Source organism: Rattus norvegicus, chromosome 6, assembly GCF_036323735.1.
Source record: "Rattus norvegicus strain BN/NHsdMcwi chromosome 6, GRCr8, whole genome shotgun sequence".
NCBI lineage: Eukaryota > Metazoa > Chordata > Mammalia > Rodentia > Muridae > Rattus > Rattus norvegicus.
Genome location: NC_086024.1, coordinates 58,843,514 through 58,861,764, shown reverse-complemented (window position 1 = coordinate 58,861,764; position 18,251 = coordinate 58,843,514). Strand labels below are relative to the sequence as shown.

Genomic DNA, 18,251 nt, shown 5'->3' with positions numbered 1-18,251 from the left:
AGCTGGAGAGCTACCAAGATGTACAATTAGCTGCAATGTATAAATCATTTAAATATTAAAGGGCAAAATGTAAAATCAAAACCAGAAAGAAGACAAATCACATTTGAAAAAGGACTAGAAAGAACGAACTCCAGAGAACTGAAAAATATTAAATGGATTTCTAACCAGGAGATTAGACACAGCTAAAAAGTGAATGAAATAGAAAACAGATTACCTAGAAAACATGGAAACATAAAAGAGAAGCTAGACATGAGAAGGGATAAAAGGATCTAGCATGAATACATGTGTATATACATATGTACAGAGAGAGAGAGGAGAAAAATGCATGCAGATAGGAAATGTGGCAGAGAATAACCAGACAATGGTCCAGTATTTCCAGAATACAGATATGGACTCCAGTTTCATAAATAACAAAAGCAAAATAAGGAAGAAAAGAAACTCCTATCCAGGCATGTCCTACACACTGAACAATTATGAGGGAAAATATATGAGCATCTTACAAGAGAATAACAAGGTACTTATCACATTTTTTATTTATGATGTATGCACATGTGTGTGTGAAGGTGTGTGTGTGTGTTTGTGGACATGAGTACATACACCTGCAGAGGCCAGAAGAGGACATTAAGTCCCCTGAAGCCTGGGTTACAGGTGAGAGCCACAAGACACGAATGCTGGGATATAAACTTCAGTGCTCGCAAGCGTCATATAATCTATTTTTAAAGTAATGGTAAAAACATTTATGTAACATTTTATACCCAAATTACCATTAACAGTAAGAGATGGTTCTGTAACAGTCTAGCCACTGGGCTTCTGGAAGCCATCTTGCCTACACGTGGAATTTGAGAATATAACTACACAGAGACAAACTGGGTCCTGGTGACATTTCCAAGCTTTTGTATACAGCCAACCTTCTCCTTAGTTGCTTGGAGTATCCCATCTCTATATACAGTTTTTAAACTAAAACAGAATGTATACAGTAGCTCCAGCTGGATGCCTCATGTCCTAGGGCAACATGACTCAGGTCACTCTTCACATTCTGTGGACAGGTTAAAACAATGGCATTATTTACCACCCTTTGTAGAAATCCATCTACTCTTATCTAGACTGTATTTGCTTCTCCATGATTACAAGTCTAAGTTGGCAGGACATACCCTTTTTGAATAACTGGGGCTACCAGGACAATATTATAAGCACTCCCAACATTTTATGAACACTTAAGAGGTTACCTATTGCAGCAGTGGAAAAACCTGTTCGTGAGAGACCCTCTCACATTATCTGAATGCAGCCTTTGAGCTCTTCCTCATTTTAAAACTTGCAGATAATTAAAGCAATTCTTAAACATGCAAATATGTTCTGTCTAATGTGGTCTGATTTCCCTCATGGAAATCCCAGCTTTGTCTGTCTTTTAATTCATCTAAGAATTGATTTTTATTGTGTAGAAGCTTGTCTTCCTCTGGATTTAAATTTGAACCAGTTGTAACATCTAGTTAATCATTAATAAATTTAAGAAAATCTTTAATACACATAGGAAACTCATGATTATTCCATTCATGAAAAGAGTCCTTTCCCATCCACAAAACCAAGGCAATGTCTCCAAAAGAAACCATATTTCTTATGTCTTTTCCAAAAAATTAATGTCATAAAGTTTTGGTTCTGAATCATGCTTTTAAATGTAATTAGAAAGGCCCAGATTTCATTAAAAGTACAAGTTGTTGATTTTAAAATACATTTTAAGTTTTAATATGTGATTAAATTTTAAAAATAGTTTGAGTCACAGTTTAAAAAATGACAGTTGAACAAGAATTTCCACAAATGTTTGTCAAAAAAAACAAAAACAAAAAAAAAAACAAAACAAAACAAAAAAAACAGCTCTCACCTCAATAGGAATAGAAGATAATTTATTCTGGAGCCAAATTTGACTAATCATAGCCTGGGAACACAAATTTAGGTTACTTTAAATTTCATGTTCCAACATGGAAGCCATTGCATAAAGTTTTTATAGTAACAAAGCAGAGAAAGTCATAAATCAAGACACTTTTCAAATGTAATTGTGGAAATATCACAGAGGAAATGACAGGGAGATGGGGAAAGCTCTCCTATCAGCCACGGTTGCTATCGGATGACAATCTTCGCTTTAGGGTTGGTGGAAGTTAGTGTTCTGCTAAGTTAATAGCTGCCAAAGGCTTTTTATCATGAGTCACAGGATATTACTTCGAGCACAGAGGTGAATAAGGAATGGCTACTCCCGGAGCTAAAGCTAGCTAGAGATAATGTCTGCATAAGTCTCTCAACCTCCAAGATTCCAACCTTTCCATTCCACCACAGCTCTCATCAGTCAATCCACTTTTACAGAGAGCTTCTTTTCAAGAATTCTCCTTGACATACTTTAAAAAATGTACCTGCCATGCGTTTTGATATGCTTTATTAATTGCATAAAACAATGACACCCTGAGCATATTAATTAGAACAAGAAAAATAATCTGTTACTTAAGACACTACCAAGGGGAGTTCAAATACAAAAGCATCATTTTTCAAAAAAAAAAGCATAGTTTTATTTAACTATACTATCTCTATATATTGTGTAGTCATTTCCACAGAGACAAACATACAGCCTGGAGGGAAATGCATTAACCTGAGGAAGTAAACAACTTAGAGGTTTCAGGAAGTCTCTGAAACTGACCAGCGACTCTAGGCTTCTCCCTAGTCTACTGGTTATAGAAATAATAAGAAGTACGCATCAACTGAAAAAAACAGAACAGCCAAGTTGCCTAGAAGACTTTCAGAGAAGTGAAGCTGCCTAGAAAAGGCAAGTCAGCCAAGATCTTAGAAGAAACTACCTGGAAAGAAACCAGTTAAACTGCCTAGAAGAAAAAGAGATCAAATAAGCTACCTGGGGAAAGGCCCTCTCCAACCCGCTGAGCTGCAGTGTTAACTTAGTTAACTTATTGGTAACTTAGCAACCCGTTGAGTAATGTGACATTTCTAGCTCTCCTGAGCTATACCCACGCTGGTGTAGGCGTTGAGTGTTGCAGCTCCTGGGAGTCTGCTCACCCACATTCTTGTAAATAACACCAATAAAAATCCTTGGCTCAACAAGTTGGGCTTTGGTGGCATCTTAGAATTTTATTGCTGTGAACAGACACCATGACCAAGGTAACTCTTATAACCTGGAACTAGCTTACAGTTTCCGAAGTTTAGCTCATTCTCATTACGGCGAGAAGCATGGACTGAGCTTAGAAGATCTCAAAGCCTGCCCCCACAGTAACACACTTCCTCCAACAGGGCTACACTTCCTAGTAGTACCATTCCCCATGGGTCAAGCACTCAACCACATGTATCTATGGTGGCCAAACTTATTCAAACTACCATAGTACCTTGCTTTAGTCTGTCATTGGTTCTCGATTTGGGATAAACAGACATACATATGTCTTCCTTGGGATAGTGCCACACACTATTTTTCCCCATCTCAAATTTAGACTGCAAACTTCAGTTTAATGCCTGTGCCCATATTAACAGAAGTCTGCCTGATGAACAGAAAAGAGTACACATGTTGTACAGACAGCAATAGGCATTTGTCCAGCCTGTGTTTACCCAAGTGACACAGAACAGAAGACAATCTTGTCCTCTTCAAATGACTAGTGAAAGTGATGCAAAAGTCATGAATGGCTATCCATTCTAGAAAATGAGCCACTGCCGACAGACTCAAGGTACAAAATCAAATTCCATGGGTCAGATTTTTGTTAATGGTGCATATCCTTCACTTCTGCCAGATTTCTATTCAGAAATACAACAGCCTAAGAATTTGACTTATTAAAGTTCTATTTGTACGTATATATATATATTTATAAATTTCATTATGAAAATTTTTAAATAAATAAAAACATCACACACCCAAATTAACCAGACCCAAAGTCTACATAACTTAATGAAAGTATATACAGTTAGAATTGGCATTGAAACAAAAATTGTGAAACTGTACATTAAATTTTACAGCTTCGGTACTAAATTATATTTAATATACTTAACCACCACCAAAACCAAAAAATAAAACTGAGAACAGAATTAGAACTAGGAAAAATGCTTAGCTTTATACCCTTTTTTACAACTTATGTTCATTATCTACAATCTCAGGAAGAAATAAACTAGGTATTCGCTCATATGTGGAATCTAGCCAGTAATGTATGGATATGTGTAAACAAATGTACATGTTGGTACAGGTAGCATGAAGAGCAAAAGAAGAACTAACTGTAAGAGAATAGGAGGGACTGAATGAGCATGACAGGCATATATTCTAGTTATATCCTTAGTCTATTCTTCTCTACATAGCTCATATCACCATAACGATAAAAGAAGCCCATGTCTCACAGTCTGCAATGTTATGACAGCCCTAAAGTAATGTCTTCATGTGGTTGTTCCCACTTAGAGACAGTTGAATATATTTCTATCAAAGCTCAGCGAAGTGACCACACCACCATGTTTGCCCTTTACCCGTTATCAGTATCAAACACTCACCCCATGCTCCTTAGCTGCTAGGACAACTCTCAGGAGGATATCTTCCTCAACAAAAGGTCTCACGGCATCGTGGATAATCACAACTTCTGGTCTAGTGAGTTCACAGCCTGGCTGATCTTCTGCCAGGGCTTTCAGTCCATTGAAAATTGATCTGTGGCGCGTGGCTCCGGCCTCAGCTAGTGAGATGCGCTTATGCCCATACCTCTGAATGATGCTTCTCATCGCTTCCATGTTCTCCCCTGTCACTGTCACAACAATGTCCTTTATCCAGCATACTCTACAAAGAAAGCATGTGTACATTTAATATAAATGAACTCTAAAGCTCATAAAAGAGAACTGAATTTCCAGTATAAATAAGTATCAATTGATCTGCATTGGGAGATTAATCCTGAAAACCCAGTTGTTATGCTTTTTTATTAAGTCTAAGAATCAGTGAGCATTTCACACTATCAATAACGGTGATTTTTTACACTCTATGTGCCTTACGCAGAATGGTATATAAAGTATACAATTCCATATATTAGATACATGAGATTTTTCATTTCAATTATATTTGAACAAATCGTATGCTATAATTTTATCTGAGAAAACATGCAAAAGATTGTGCTTTTAAATTTATATTTTTTCCTATTATTTTATCCTGCAGTAGGGTAAGAACAATATAAAACATTACTGAGTTCCACACGCTGACTGTCTCGAGATGGTGCCTGAGCTACAACCAACTGCACGAATATTAAAATTAGGAAGCTGATCTCATACAGACCTCCGCCAGACTGATCACAGTCCATTCTGGCCCTGGGATCAAACAAATTTAACACGCTTATACAGTGACAGCAAGTGACACTGGGGACCTGCATGTTCATACAGGCCAAAACCAGGACAAATGCCTCTGACCCACAGTATCAGTCAATTCAGAGTAAAAGTCACTTAAAGTTTCTAATATTTTATATGCCACCTACAAAATTCAATTTAAAATAAGAAAAAGCAAAGCTGTGAGACTATGAACCCCTATACAATGGTAGAATACTTAAGTCCTGAAAGTAAAGTTTCAAAATCAGAGATAACAGGAAATGCACTAAACAAACATTAAGGACATCTTGTTGTAACCTGCAATGACAGACCCACCTCTAAGCTGTCTCTTACAGGGGTAGTGCTTTCCAGAAGACATTGACATGATAATGTATAGAATAGACTTCTTTAATTTATACAGTAGATTCATATAATTCCTTTACTACCTTTCATAATATAGACCATATACCTTTCTATATTTCTATTTTATTTAAAATGAACATAAGATAGAAAAATGCTACTTTTCCACTGACAAAACAGCATTTCTTTGGTTTTGGTTCATTTTGTTTGTCCATGCATTTGTTTGTTTGTTTACATTCACCCTCTGGAGTACAGGTTCCAGGGCAGCACATACAACTCTTATCAATAAGTGTTTATTGAATGACTAAACTGCTCATTGTAACATCTTACACTTGTGTGCTGGTTTTCTTGCTTTTAACCTTATACCCTAAGGCTCCTCAGAGGCACTCAATTACTTTTATATTTTCTCAGACATTTCAAGAAGACTTCAATGATGAAAATCATGCAACAGTATAAAATGCCCATGAGCAATCCGTAGTCTTTCCAAGTGATAAAATCTATAGAATGAGATTACTTGTAAATTTTTCTTTGGTTTGCTTAGCCTATCCCCCATACCACTGTTATCCTTGACAATTCTAGAACTTACCACACCATAGCAGTGTGGAAATTATACTATTCTCAAATATTATAGCAACCGGAAAACCACCATTCTGCACTGCCCCCACTCAGTGTGTAGTTCTGAAAGGTTCTGGCTCAATGCCTTGTTCTTATAGTCTCTCATGTCTGATACTTCATGAATGGGGTCTTAACTGTCACATCTTATCCCAGCACAGTTTATTCTTGCTACTTCTAGATGATCCCTCTCAAGTTCAAGCCCTAAGGCCATACAACAGGTTCTGGCCCAGACCTGTGTAGAACTTGCCGCCTCCTCCTAGCCCCATAAACACACAGGCCTTCCCTCTGCCATGACCCTCTTCTTTCAAGCCTGGCTGCTCCCTGATAGGAAAGTAATGTGGGTCTGAGATGTCCACGCAGGCACTTGTACCTAAAGATTTGATCCCCAGCTGGGAATGCTAGTTTAAGATATCATGGAACCTTTAGGGGCAAGAGGTATGGTTAGCATTATGAGTCACAGGGCTTTTGAAAGTTAAAGTCAGGCCAGCTTCCAACCTACATTCTATTTCCTGTTAGCTAAGCTGCCCCACTTCAACTACCCTCCCCACATATAACAGGCTGCATCCTCTGTAAAGTCAAGCTTGTCTTCACTTAAATTTATTCTCTCACACTGTGAGAAAACCAATATAGAGGGCAACATATCCTCTTACTAGCATGACTCTGTGGTGCTCTCTTTTTTCTCAGTACTGCCCTTCCTTCTCTCCCTAGCCTACCAACCCATTTCTGAGCCTTACTTGATTTTCAGGTCGAGACGCAGCCCAATCAAGGAACCTTCTTTGACCATAAAGTTGGGTGTGACCTCCTTTCCTTCCACTCCCAAAAGACTTGTCTCCCAAAGGTCATTACGTGCCATGCTGCAGTCTGTAATTTTCTCTCTCATTAGGCTCCTGGTTCTCAGAAAGACCACATCCCAAAACCTGGCACATATGTTGCTTTCAGTAATATTAGTTATAGAAACAGTGAAAATATGGAATCTTTGCTAGCATCTATGGGACGTATGGAGGATTCTACATACAATATCTCTATACGCAGCTCTTTGGGACACATCACTGTGCTCTCAATGTTATGCTTGAGGACACAGAGATAATGACCTGCCCAGTCCTTTCGTTTTCTCCTGGTGTGACTAATCTACCTTTGAGCTCCCCTTGTATAAATGTACTCACACTGCCTCAGAAGGAAAGTCTAACATCTAGAAGAGAGAGAATGTCACTGTGGACCATTCTGCATCTAACACTTCATTTCTGTGACCAGGGTTGAAACATGTGGCATTGGTTGCTTTTGCAGGAAAATAGTCAATTTCCTGTAAACTCTAGTAACTCCAGCAAAGAAAAACTTTCTTTCATTTATTTACTGGGATACTCAACCAATGTCAGCCAAGCATCTAGCATATGCCCTCTCTTGTGCAAGGCAAGAGAAACAACGGTGAGCAGAGAAGGATGGCATTCCTTATATCGCACACCAGATGGTAGTAAACATTTGCTAACTAGACAGAAACAATGCCTGCATAATTAGGTGAAAATGCTAGTAAGCTGGGCATGGTGGCACATGCCTTTAGTCCCAGTGTTTGGGAGGCAGAGGCAGGGTAATCCATAGGAGCTTAAGGGCAAGTTAGTCTACAAAGCAAGTTCTGAGACAGCCAGAGCTACACAGGGAAACCTGTCTTGAAAAATGAAGAAGATGAAGAAGCAGAGGAAGAAGAAGGAAGGAAGGAAGGAAGGAAGGAAGGAAGGAAGGAAGGAAGGGAGGGAGGAAGGAAGAGAGAGAGAGAAAGGAATTATTAAAAGCTATAAAATTTGTTGATTATTTAACATAGTCCCATATTTTCTTTTTATTATAGAAGAATCATAATAAATATTCAGCTACATCAGTGGCAGAATTTTTGCATAAAGCAAGAGACTAAGTTGACTCCTAAGCCTTTGTTAGTTTCCATTGCATGTTTCTCCAGAGAATTCAGTTGAGATAACTTTTGAAAGTTTAAGGAAAAAATTACAGTCAACTAAAATACAAAAGAGTCGAGGAGAAAAATGAAAGGCTAACGTGGAACATAAGCATTCAAATATCTGTTCAATGATTCCTGCTGTTTCAAATGAATTCAATTAGATGTAAATAATCATAAACAGCCAGAGCTGTATCTTAGGACCACTCCCAGGCAATTGTATTAGCTTTATTAAATGTGTGAGTGTATGTGCACCATACACATACTGTCCAGTGAGACAAGACAGACACAGGTTTGTGAACTGCCATGTGGGTGCTAGAAACTGAACCGGAATCGTCTACAAGGGCCCCAAGTGCTCTTAACCACCGAGCCATCTTTCTAGCCCCAGTGTATTAAGCTGAATTTATGATGGGTCTGGGGTTTCCAGGGGGTGGGGGAACATTACTGTTGGTGAGACAATGTCTAATACAAGTTGCCCTGGAATGCATTACCTACCCTGAGCTGGTCTCAAACAGAGAACAATTTTCCTACATCAGCCTCCTGATTTGTAGGTGTGAACCACCATGGCCAGCTTTAAAATGACTTAAACCACCATTTCTCAAAGTGTGTGTTCCAGCAACCATTGTGCATCATCACGCCTTCCTATTAAGTTAAATTCAGTATTGTTGACTAGGCTAAATAAAAGTGAGAATAAAATGCACAGTATAAAATAGGAAAAAGCTCCCTCAAAAAAGTGAAGGTTTAGAAAACACTACTTCATACCACTCAAGGGGTAGAGGGCTTACAATGCTATTTTGTTCAAACCCAGGATACACCCAAGAACTGCAAGCTTTTGTTAAGTACTGTTTGTATTTCAAAGGATTTATTCGCATTCTTTTCGAGTCATAGAATTAAATCTTAATTCTGCAAAAGACGTTTAATAATGTAAAATCATGAGACTGCGGAAGGCCTTAAGTACCTCACACAGTGCACACTGAGTAAATACTTGCTGAACAGAAGCATCTAGCCTACCTCTGAGCTGAAAACAAGTCCACACCAAACCCCCGGCAGCCCAATTCTATCAAATCCGCATGATTGTTTCCTTCCTGGCACATTCCATAGCAAATATAAACGTAGCCCCAAGCTCCATAGCACCTACAGACATTTTGAGGAGGAAATATAATATCTCAGAAGTTATTTTCTCCTGGAATAAGGTTACAAGCATGCTCTGCTCAGACAGTTTAATAAAGCCAGTTGAAAGCAGAACATTTACACAAATGCTTACTTACATACCTGGGGAAAATCAAGAGAGTTAACACCTACAGAACGCTCTGACCCAGGCTGCAGAGATGCAGCCTTAAAGGGACAGTGGCAGCCGCAGCTCTCTACCATGACTGCCTTCGTGGAAACTTGACTCTGACTTGCACTGGAGCCTTGTCTACAGAATCTCACCTCTTTGTGCCCATAGAACAAAATGTTGAGTTAATGAAAAAGGCAGGTGTCTCTCCCCTTAGCCCAAACAAGTCTTCTTACCTTGGTACTGTTTTGGGAACCAAAGGCCAATGGCCTTTGTCTGTTTTTGAAGGTCTCAAGGAGAAGGCAACACAAAGCTCTCATCCTGTAGCCTTCACAAGACACAGTAGCTTTTCTTCTCCCCTTCGCTTAGACATGATCTTCTTAATGAATGAAATTCTTCTGTCCTACCATTCAACTAAAGGTATCCTAAGCACCTTTCTCCTTCTGAATCACAAATCACCAGGATCAATACTATCTCTTAAACACTTCTTCCATCTTCCCTCTCCCATTTTTACCAACTCAGTTTAACTCACGCGATCAGTGTGGCACATTTAGGGAAACACTCATAATTCTCATCTGTCTGGCTAACAGAACTTGCAATGGTTTAAACCATTATTATAGAAAACGAGAAGGTAAATAAACCATAAGTTACTACTTTGAAATCTATACCTTGCAGTCTTTAAAAAATAAAATAAAAATCTAAGCCTGGGCCAGCTTCTGTTTCCCAGCACTGAGAGAGGCAGCCGATGAATGCAATCACAAGTTTGCATCTCTATTATGCACACACATACTGGTCTGCAGAATCCCATCTATTGGATCAAGACTAATCTACTCTAATAAAACTATAAATACTGAACAGGGGTTTGGATTGCTAGTGTCTTGCTATAAATTGGGGTTATAATGTTTTGATAAGCGTGAACCATATCAAGGAACAAGTTATCTTAAGCAGGGTCTTCCACCTAAGAGAGGTCAAGAAACCTCAAGAGTTTTAGGGAAAGTTTGGTCAAAGTGCACTTAGTAACTGAGGAAGAAGAGACTGCTTCTAAATAAGCATAGTTGAAGTTCGCCTCATTTGTTTGTTCTTGTGTGGTCGTAATCTTGTCTTTTGAAAAGATATCTTACACTAACCTACACTCCTAATTAACATTTTCTTTTCTTAAATATCTGAAACAAGAAATCCGGTTACTGGTAAGAATTTTCATTTCTATGATCCCCCCTAGTCACCAGCCCCATTTGTTGTATCTTAAAACCAATAACAAAACAAACAACGACAGCAATAAAAAGTAATGCCTTACGCCCTCTGTGACCCAGCTAGCTGCAGGTTTTTCCCAGCAGACTTTAGCCCCAGTCAACATCTTAAACATCCCCAGGTATTGATAAACTGTTACCCAGCAGATTAAAAGACACTGGCCCCAGGCCTGGCCTAAAGTTTATTAACTGTCAATTCCTTTCTATAAACCCCTCATGCAGAGACATCCGTAGAGACAGCATCAACTCTCCGTCAGGAAGATGAGCAGCAGCATTCTCTATGTTCCCCAAAGCTAGGTTTTGACTCATCACTGTAGTGCCTTTCTGTGGAGTTTCAGTCAGTCCCATTGCAAAAGGGTCGCTCCATTGTGGGAACTACGCTACTAAAGCTTTTGCCCCCAGTCAATGACGGTGAGGGATAAAACAATTTCCAACATCAAATCCAGGCAGAACCTTTCTTTAAAGAGTAAAAATTGGGTTCATAGGATAATCAACTGAACTGGGCCACTTTACAGAGTTTTATGCCCTAGACTACACAGTACTTTTGTCACATGGTTTCCTAAAACAAAATTGCATTGACAGTCATGTCATGAAGCATGAAGGACTGAGACTCCTGATCTCAGTTCCTTTTTAGCCAAACAAACAAACAAAACGTAATAAACATTCCCTCTGTTATAACCTGTTGTAATTTATTCCAATTTCCCTAGTGGGCTATTAGGATTTCACACTGCTGTAATCAATTAAGCAAAAATGGAAAGCACATGTCCTTTTGCTGTATTTTCCACAAATAAATCCTTTCCAACCATTCTTTTACATTAAAAGATTTAATTTTTAGTGTTCACCTATCTCGGGCTACTTTGGTACATGAAAAACAACAACAACAACTTAATAGAAAGCGTTCCCCAAGGGAAAGATGTTAAATGAAAACAGTGTACAATTCCCTGCGTACAGCTCAAGCAGACAAAGATCCGCTGCCAGTATCCACTGGGAGCCATTCCATTGGCGGAAAGATAAACAGCATTTCTAGGATCACTGTGGTGCTAGAATTTTGTAGGTGTGTGCTATTTATTGATAGGATGGCTGTATGAAGCAATCTCTGTACTATCCAGAGAAATAAAAGACACAGACGGGGTGGTAGCTGGAATCGTTTCCAGGTCTGACTGAGTTTTGGACGTAACCAGTGGTCTTGATTACCCTAATCAAGGATGATTGCAGCCCTTTACACACTTCCATTGACCAAACGCCAATACTCAGAAAGTAAAATAATCTGGTGAGAAATTACTTGGTCCCTTTGACTTTTTGAAGTGTGTTGGGAGTTGCTCCTCTGAACAAAATGCCAAGGATGGTGGTTTCTATGGAAGTCTCCTGTAATAGTTATTTATGCTAAATATTGGCATCTATCTTGAAATATAACTAGTCCGATTCAAGGTTTAAGGGATCACCACAGCTGTCCATTTGACGTCAAAAGAGTAAAGATCTTGCAGAACGTGAGCCCCTTTATAATCCTCCCTTCCAGCCTCACCTCAGACCCATCACATCACTACACAAGTAACACATCCTTTCTTCTCTCATTTTTTCTGGAATTAACTTCTGTCTCTGTTCTAAGGGTGTCTCGGCCTCAACCTCACCATTCAATCCCTTCCTGTTACTGAAGGGCTGGAATTGACCTGCCCTTCTCTCTACTATCTGGTTATTTAGCCAGGCCTGACTCTCAGAAGAAAAGTGTTGGCCCAGGAAACTGGAGGTGCGGCCACGACTCTCCTGCGCACGCATGCGCTGTGGCAGCGTGCCCAAAGCACTCCTAGAGCAGCGGTTCCTCGGGCCCCAAGGGGCCTGCGCTGGAACCAAAAGTTCCTTGGTCCCCAAGCACTGGTTAGCCAGGGCCCCAGGCCCGGCGCTCCCCGCCACGCTGTCTGTTAGGTTGGTCCTAGGCTCTGGGGAGCAGATGGCCGGCGCCAGTTACCTCTCCATAGCCTGCAGTGTGTAGCTGATGAGCGGCCTCTCCAGGACCCGGCAGAACTGCTTCGGGGTGCGGACGCCCATCCTTTCTCCGCAGCCCCCAGCCGGCAGCACAGCGGCTACAGTTCCAATGCGGCTCCCGGGCTCCGCCCCGGCAGCGGACAATGGGAACGCCGGGAACGCTAAACCCGCGCCCGCCCGGCCGCTCACGCAATGCCGAGGCTCAGCGGGCCTGCTGCACGGCCCGGACTCCATGGCGAGCAGAGCGCAGAACCCCAAGGTGCAGATGGGAACTAAGAGCGAAACGCCAACACCGGACCTGGGCGGAGATCACCGATCGGACTGAGCGAGGAACGGCGCCGAGCGGACTCAGGGAAGGTGGCCTCGGGTGCTGATCACAGAGGGAGCCAACAAGCCTGTCTTCCCAGCCCGATCCCAGCGCCCCAAGGCAGCGCTCTTCCTGCTCTTCCCTCTATCCCTCCGGGCAGGCCGAACTGAGTCTGTGGTAACAGTCCTTACACATTGACAGTCACACACGGGCAGCTATGCACAACAAAGTCACAGGCCCCATTCTAAATAAGTACAAGTTCAAGGTACAGTTCAATGTGCACCTCGGTCATAAGAATTTCGTTATCCACAGATGGCACCTTGATTCTACCAAATGGAAAGACAAATGGTTAGGGAAAGTCTAGAATCCAGACTGTAAGGTTGATGCCCATCCCTGTCTGCACGTTTGAACCACCAAGCAGAAAGTCCCTGAACTCTGCATTCCAGACTCAAATTTTAAGATTTGAGTGTGTGCAGTCAGGACTGTGGGATGTTTTAAAGTTCCATAGTTGATTCTATTGGGTCAGGGTGTTTTGGTTGTAACCAGAGGAGGACAGCAGCCACACTAAATGCTACATAATCAACAACATCCTCCCGTTAGCAGGAAATAACAAAACAAAACAAAACAAAACAAAACAAAAACAAACAAACAAAGAAAAAACCAAAAACCTCTAGTGGTCATTTTCACTGGCAGGGGAACGTGGGTGCTAAGTAACTTGTGTACGACAACACAGCCAATGACGGCAAGGCAACCATAAATCTTTGGGTTAGAGGTGCAACAAGCGTTGAGAAGTTTCAGGCCTGTTGCTCATGCAGCCCTTATTTAGTCCTGTCCTTCTGGGAAATGTTGATGAAATAGAACGGGTACTCCGAATGCCAAGCACTACTGTACTGAGGATCTGGAATGTAAAATTCTTGAGAGCATGCCCCAGCTTTGCTTTTGGTTTGGGTTGTATGCCCAGCTTCAGGAATGTGACAGGGGCCTAATACTTAGTGAACGAACTGCTGATTGAATAATGGCAAAGGATAAGGAATTATTTGACCATGTATATTATCAATCTTCACCCATCAATAGCTAAATTAGCGTCATTAAAAAAAAATCTTGAGGATTGAAATTACCCAGTTACAGTATTAAATCTCCTTATTTTTATCCACTTTGCCAATTGAAAGCATACAAAAATAAAAAATTCTCTTCTCTCACCCTCCTTTGTCTAATATTCTAAAGCACTTTCTTTTGTTGCTTTCATTGTGACTAATGGACAGCTTCTGTGCTAACTGAAGTTTGTCGAACTCTTGACCCTTAGATGAAAAGGAAGCATTATAGCTTGCTTATTTGTGCTGCACTGCTGAATGTTTCCTGAAGACAGGGGTATGTGAGGGAGAGAGGGAGGGACTGAGAGACAGAGTGAAGCTGGGGTGGGGGCCAGAAAGACTGATTGATTCTAGGAAAAAGCTCTTTGCCAGGGAGCTGGGTGTTTGATTTGTTAGAGCTTGCTCAAAGGAGACTCTAGAGAAGGCACCATCACATCTCATGGAATAATAGAAGGACTGTGTTACTTATGAAGCCCAGTGACCAGCCCAGAGACAGCAGAGCCCTCATCAGGAAGAAAGCACCAGAGGCAGAGGATCAGGGAAACTGGCCTCCATAAAATCCATGGCCTTTTGTCTTCCCAAAGTGGTCGCTGGTTAGAATTTTTAAATCTCTTCATAGGGGTACATTATTTATGTGTCTTGTGGTGTTAACCATTTCTTTTATTATGCTAGGATATGTTAAGTGTAGGGTTTGTGAAATGAGGAACAAGTGGGTTATGGAACAAGCCACCCAAAAGGACGGAACTTTTACAAGAAAAGAAGGGCTGGTAAGAATGCAGGCAAAGCCACAGGTGGCCCATACATATACAGCCACCCAATTAGACAAGATGGATGAAGCAAAGAAGTGCAGACCGACAGGAGCCGGATGTAGATCGCTCCTGAGAGACACAGCCAGAATACAGCAAATATAGAGGCGAATGCCAGCAGCAAACCACTGAACTGAGAATAGGTCCCCTATTGAAGGAATCAGAGAAAGAACTGGAAGAGCTTGAAGGTGCTCGAGACCCCAAAAGTACAACAATGCCAAGCAACCAGAGCTTCCAGGGACTAAGCCACTACCTAAAGACTATACTTGGACTGACCCTGGACTCTGACCCCATAGGTAGCAATGAATATCCTAGTAAGAGCACCAGTGGAAGGGGAAGCCCTGGGTCCTGCTAAGACTGAACCCACAGTGAACTAGTCTATGGGGGGAGGGCGGCAATGGGGGGAGGGTTGGGAGGGGAACACCCATAAGGAAGGGGAGGGGGGAGGGGGATGTTTGCCCGGAAACCGGGAAAGGGAATAACACTCGAAATGTATATAAGAAATACTCAAGTTAATAAAAAAAAAAAAAAAAAAAAAAAAAAAAAAAAAAAAAAGAATGCAGGCAAAGAAGTCGGTATGCTCATGGTGGAAATTTAAATTAGCACAGCTCCATAGTACTGTTTTAGTTAGAATTTTATTATTGTGAAGAGACGCCATGACCACAGCATCTCTTATAAAAGAAAACATTTAATTGTGGCTGGTTTACAGTTTCAGAGGTTCCAGTATAGTCATGGTGAGAAGCCTGGTGGCATGACAGACACAGTGCTAGAAAAGGAGAGGAGAGTTCTACATCTTGATCTGCAGGCAGCAGAAGTGGAGACTGGGCCACACTGGGCATAGCCAAGCATATGAGACCTCAAAGCCCTCCCCACAGTGACACACTTCCTCCAACAAGGCTATTGCCTACTCCAATAAGATCATACCTCCTAATAATGTGTAACACGCTGTTTTCCTCAGCCTCAAGCTCCCAGAGTAACAATTCAGACTCGAAATACATTTACAAATATGTAGGTCATATAGATAGGCTTGTTTCCTAACTAATAACCTAAAATAACCCATTTATACTAATCTATTGTGATAAAAATTTAAAAAGCAGTGGAATCGGTTCCCAAGAAGATCTGAGGGAGCCTACAGCTCCAGCTATCTCACCAGGAATTTGCTCACATCCCCCTTTTTTTTAATTTTTTTTTACCGCAACACTAATATATATTCTGCCACGTCACTGGTTACCTCTACTGTGATACCATACGTCTGTTCTCACATATTCCCCTGTGATTGCTCCCACCTCGCTCTATCCCAGAATTCTTTCTGCCTACTGGATGTCCCACCTTCTATTCTACCCTTTCCTATAGGCTGTAGGTATTGTTTTGTTTTGTTTTTTTCAATTGACAGGTAAAGCATCTATAAAATACACAAACTATTCTCTCTACAACAGTGCCACTCCCTACAAGCCAAGCATTCATACACATGAGGTATGGGGACCATACCTATTCAAACAACCACCAGGACATAGTATAGAAGGTCCAGGAAAATTAGAAGGTAGACTACCATATGACCGAGCTAGATTTTTGTCCTGTGCATCCCTTCGGAAATAAATTCCGATTATAGTAATGGGTTAATCAAGACACTATTCATAGTTTTTACAGACACAGAATTGGCCTAGCTGTCCAAGAGAAGAATGAATAAAGAAAGTATGGTAGGTTCATAATAGAATATTTGACCATGAAGAAAAAAATCACGTCATAAAAATTTGCACAGAGTAGAAGGACCTGGGAATCATGTCAATGTCAAATATCAAATTTTCTCTCATACAAGGGGGACCATTGAAGTTGACTAAAAGGAAAGAGTTCAATGGGGAGCAAAGGAAGATAAGGCAGTAGAGAGGGTGGATGTGATTAAACACAATCATTCATTCAGGAACGAAAACCTCACAGAGAAACATGTTCATTTCCATAATTAAAAATGATTTGCTTTCCAGTGGAAGGGGAAGCCCTTGGTCCTGCCAGGACAGTAATAAATAAATAAATAAATAATAAATAAATATAGTAATTTTGACCTTGTCACTAAGAATCCATAGATTGTGTATGCTGTATATGAACAAAGTGCAGCAGATTAACTGGTGGCAAGCAAAAGGTCAAACAACTGTTGGTAAAGGCAATATCTTATGCATATTGTGTGGGCATAAACAGTAGACTCCTTTCAATATACTCATTGTAATAGATGTAATTTCCTGTTGCATCAACTTACAGCATCTGTCTTAGGGTTTCTACCACTGTGAAGAGACACCATGACCATAGCAACTCTTACAAAGGAAAACACTTCATTGGAGCTGGCTTACAGGTTCAGAGGTTTAGTCCATTATCATCATGGCTGAAAGCATGGTAGCATCCAGGCAGACACAGTGCTGGCGAGTTAGCCAAGAGTTCTGCATCTAGATCAGCAGGCAGCAGGAAAAGGAATGCCACACTAGGCAGAGCTTGATCGTATGAGACCTCAAAGCCCACCCCAACAATGACACACTTCTTCCAATAATGCTACATCTACTCCAACGAGGCCACACTTCCTAATAGTGCCACTCCCTATGGACCACACATTCAAACACATAAGTCTATGGGGGCATTCCTATTCAAGCCACCACAGCACCTGACCATCATCTGAGATATTAAGGAGATAGGTTATGCTGCGCAAGTTCTAATCCTCAGCACCCATGTAAAAAGACAAATAATCACTGCCCCCAGAGGCATTGCCGGTGTGGCTGCTGTGTCACATGTGTGTCAGTAAGTGGCAGAGAGGAGAGAAGCTATGTTAAGCCCAACTTTCCCTGGGAAAATATAGCCTGAAATGACTACTTGTCCAGTTCCACACAGGTCTCACGGGGCAAACTATGCCCAAGATGCCCCCTGCTTGACATAATGCACCACATAGGTACCACTAAGAGAAGCAAGTAACTGGTGGAGAAATGGAAGAGAAAGAGAAACAAGGGGTTGGGGATTTGGCTCAGTGGTAGAGCGCTTACCTAGGAAACGCAAGGTCCTGGGTTCGGTCCCCAGCTCCGAAAAAAAAAAAAGAAAGAGAAACAGAAGGATATGGGTACAATGAAGAGAGGCAGAACTGGAGACTTGAAGGTAGAGAAGAACAGCCTGATATAAGCAGTTGGTGATACCACCTGGCATCATGGTGGGGGGTCCTGGCCTGCGCTGCCACTGGGGGCCATGTTTGAGTCCATGGCTCTACAGAGCTTGGATCTGTTACCACCAAAGGCCAGGTGATGTCGCTGGTCTGCAGTGCTGCCTAGGACCATGTTCCTATCTGAGAGTTATGCAGAACTGAC

General features: G+C 41.2%; 1 protein-coding gene and 1 pseudogene across 5 annotated transcripts in view; one reads left to right on the top strand and one right to left on the bottom strand.

Moving 5' to 3' along the window:
- Crppa (CDP-L-ribitol pyrophosphorylase A) overlaps nt 1-14,215 on the bottom strand; it is a 276,760-nt gene extending 262,545 nt beyond the window's left edge. For 3 of the 5 annotated variants that reach the window (XR_005505559.1, XM_039112669.2, XM_063262263.1), the window contains exons 1-2: nt 12,699-14,215; nt 4,513-4,789 (exon numbers count right to left, since the gene is read on the bottom strand). Coding sequence is in view for 4 of the 5 variants with exons in the window: in XM_039112669.2 (XP_038968597.1) it covers nt 4,513-4,789; nt 12,699-12,949 (528 nt within the window). In the remaining variant the exon portion in view is untranslated. 5 annotated transcript variants of the gene reach the window in all.
- A 3,432-nt stretch (nt 14,216-17,647) lies between these two features.
- LOC120093463 (small nucleolar RNA SNORA17) lies at nt 17,648-17,764 on the top strand (annotated as a pseudogene).
- The last annotated feature ends 487 nt before the right edge of the window (nt 17,765-18,251 follow it).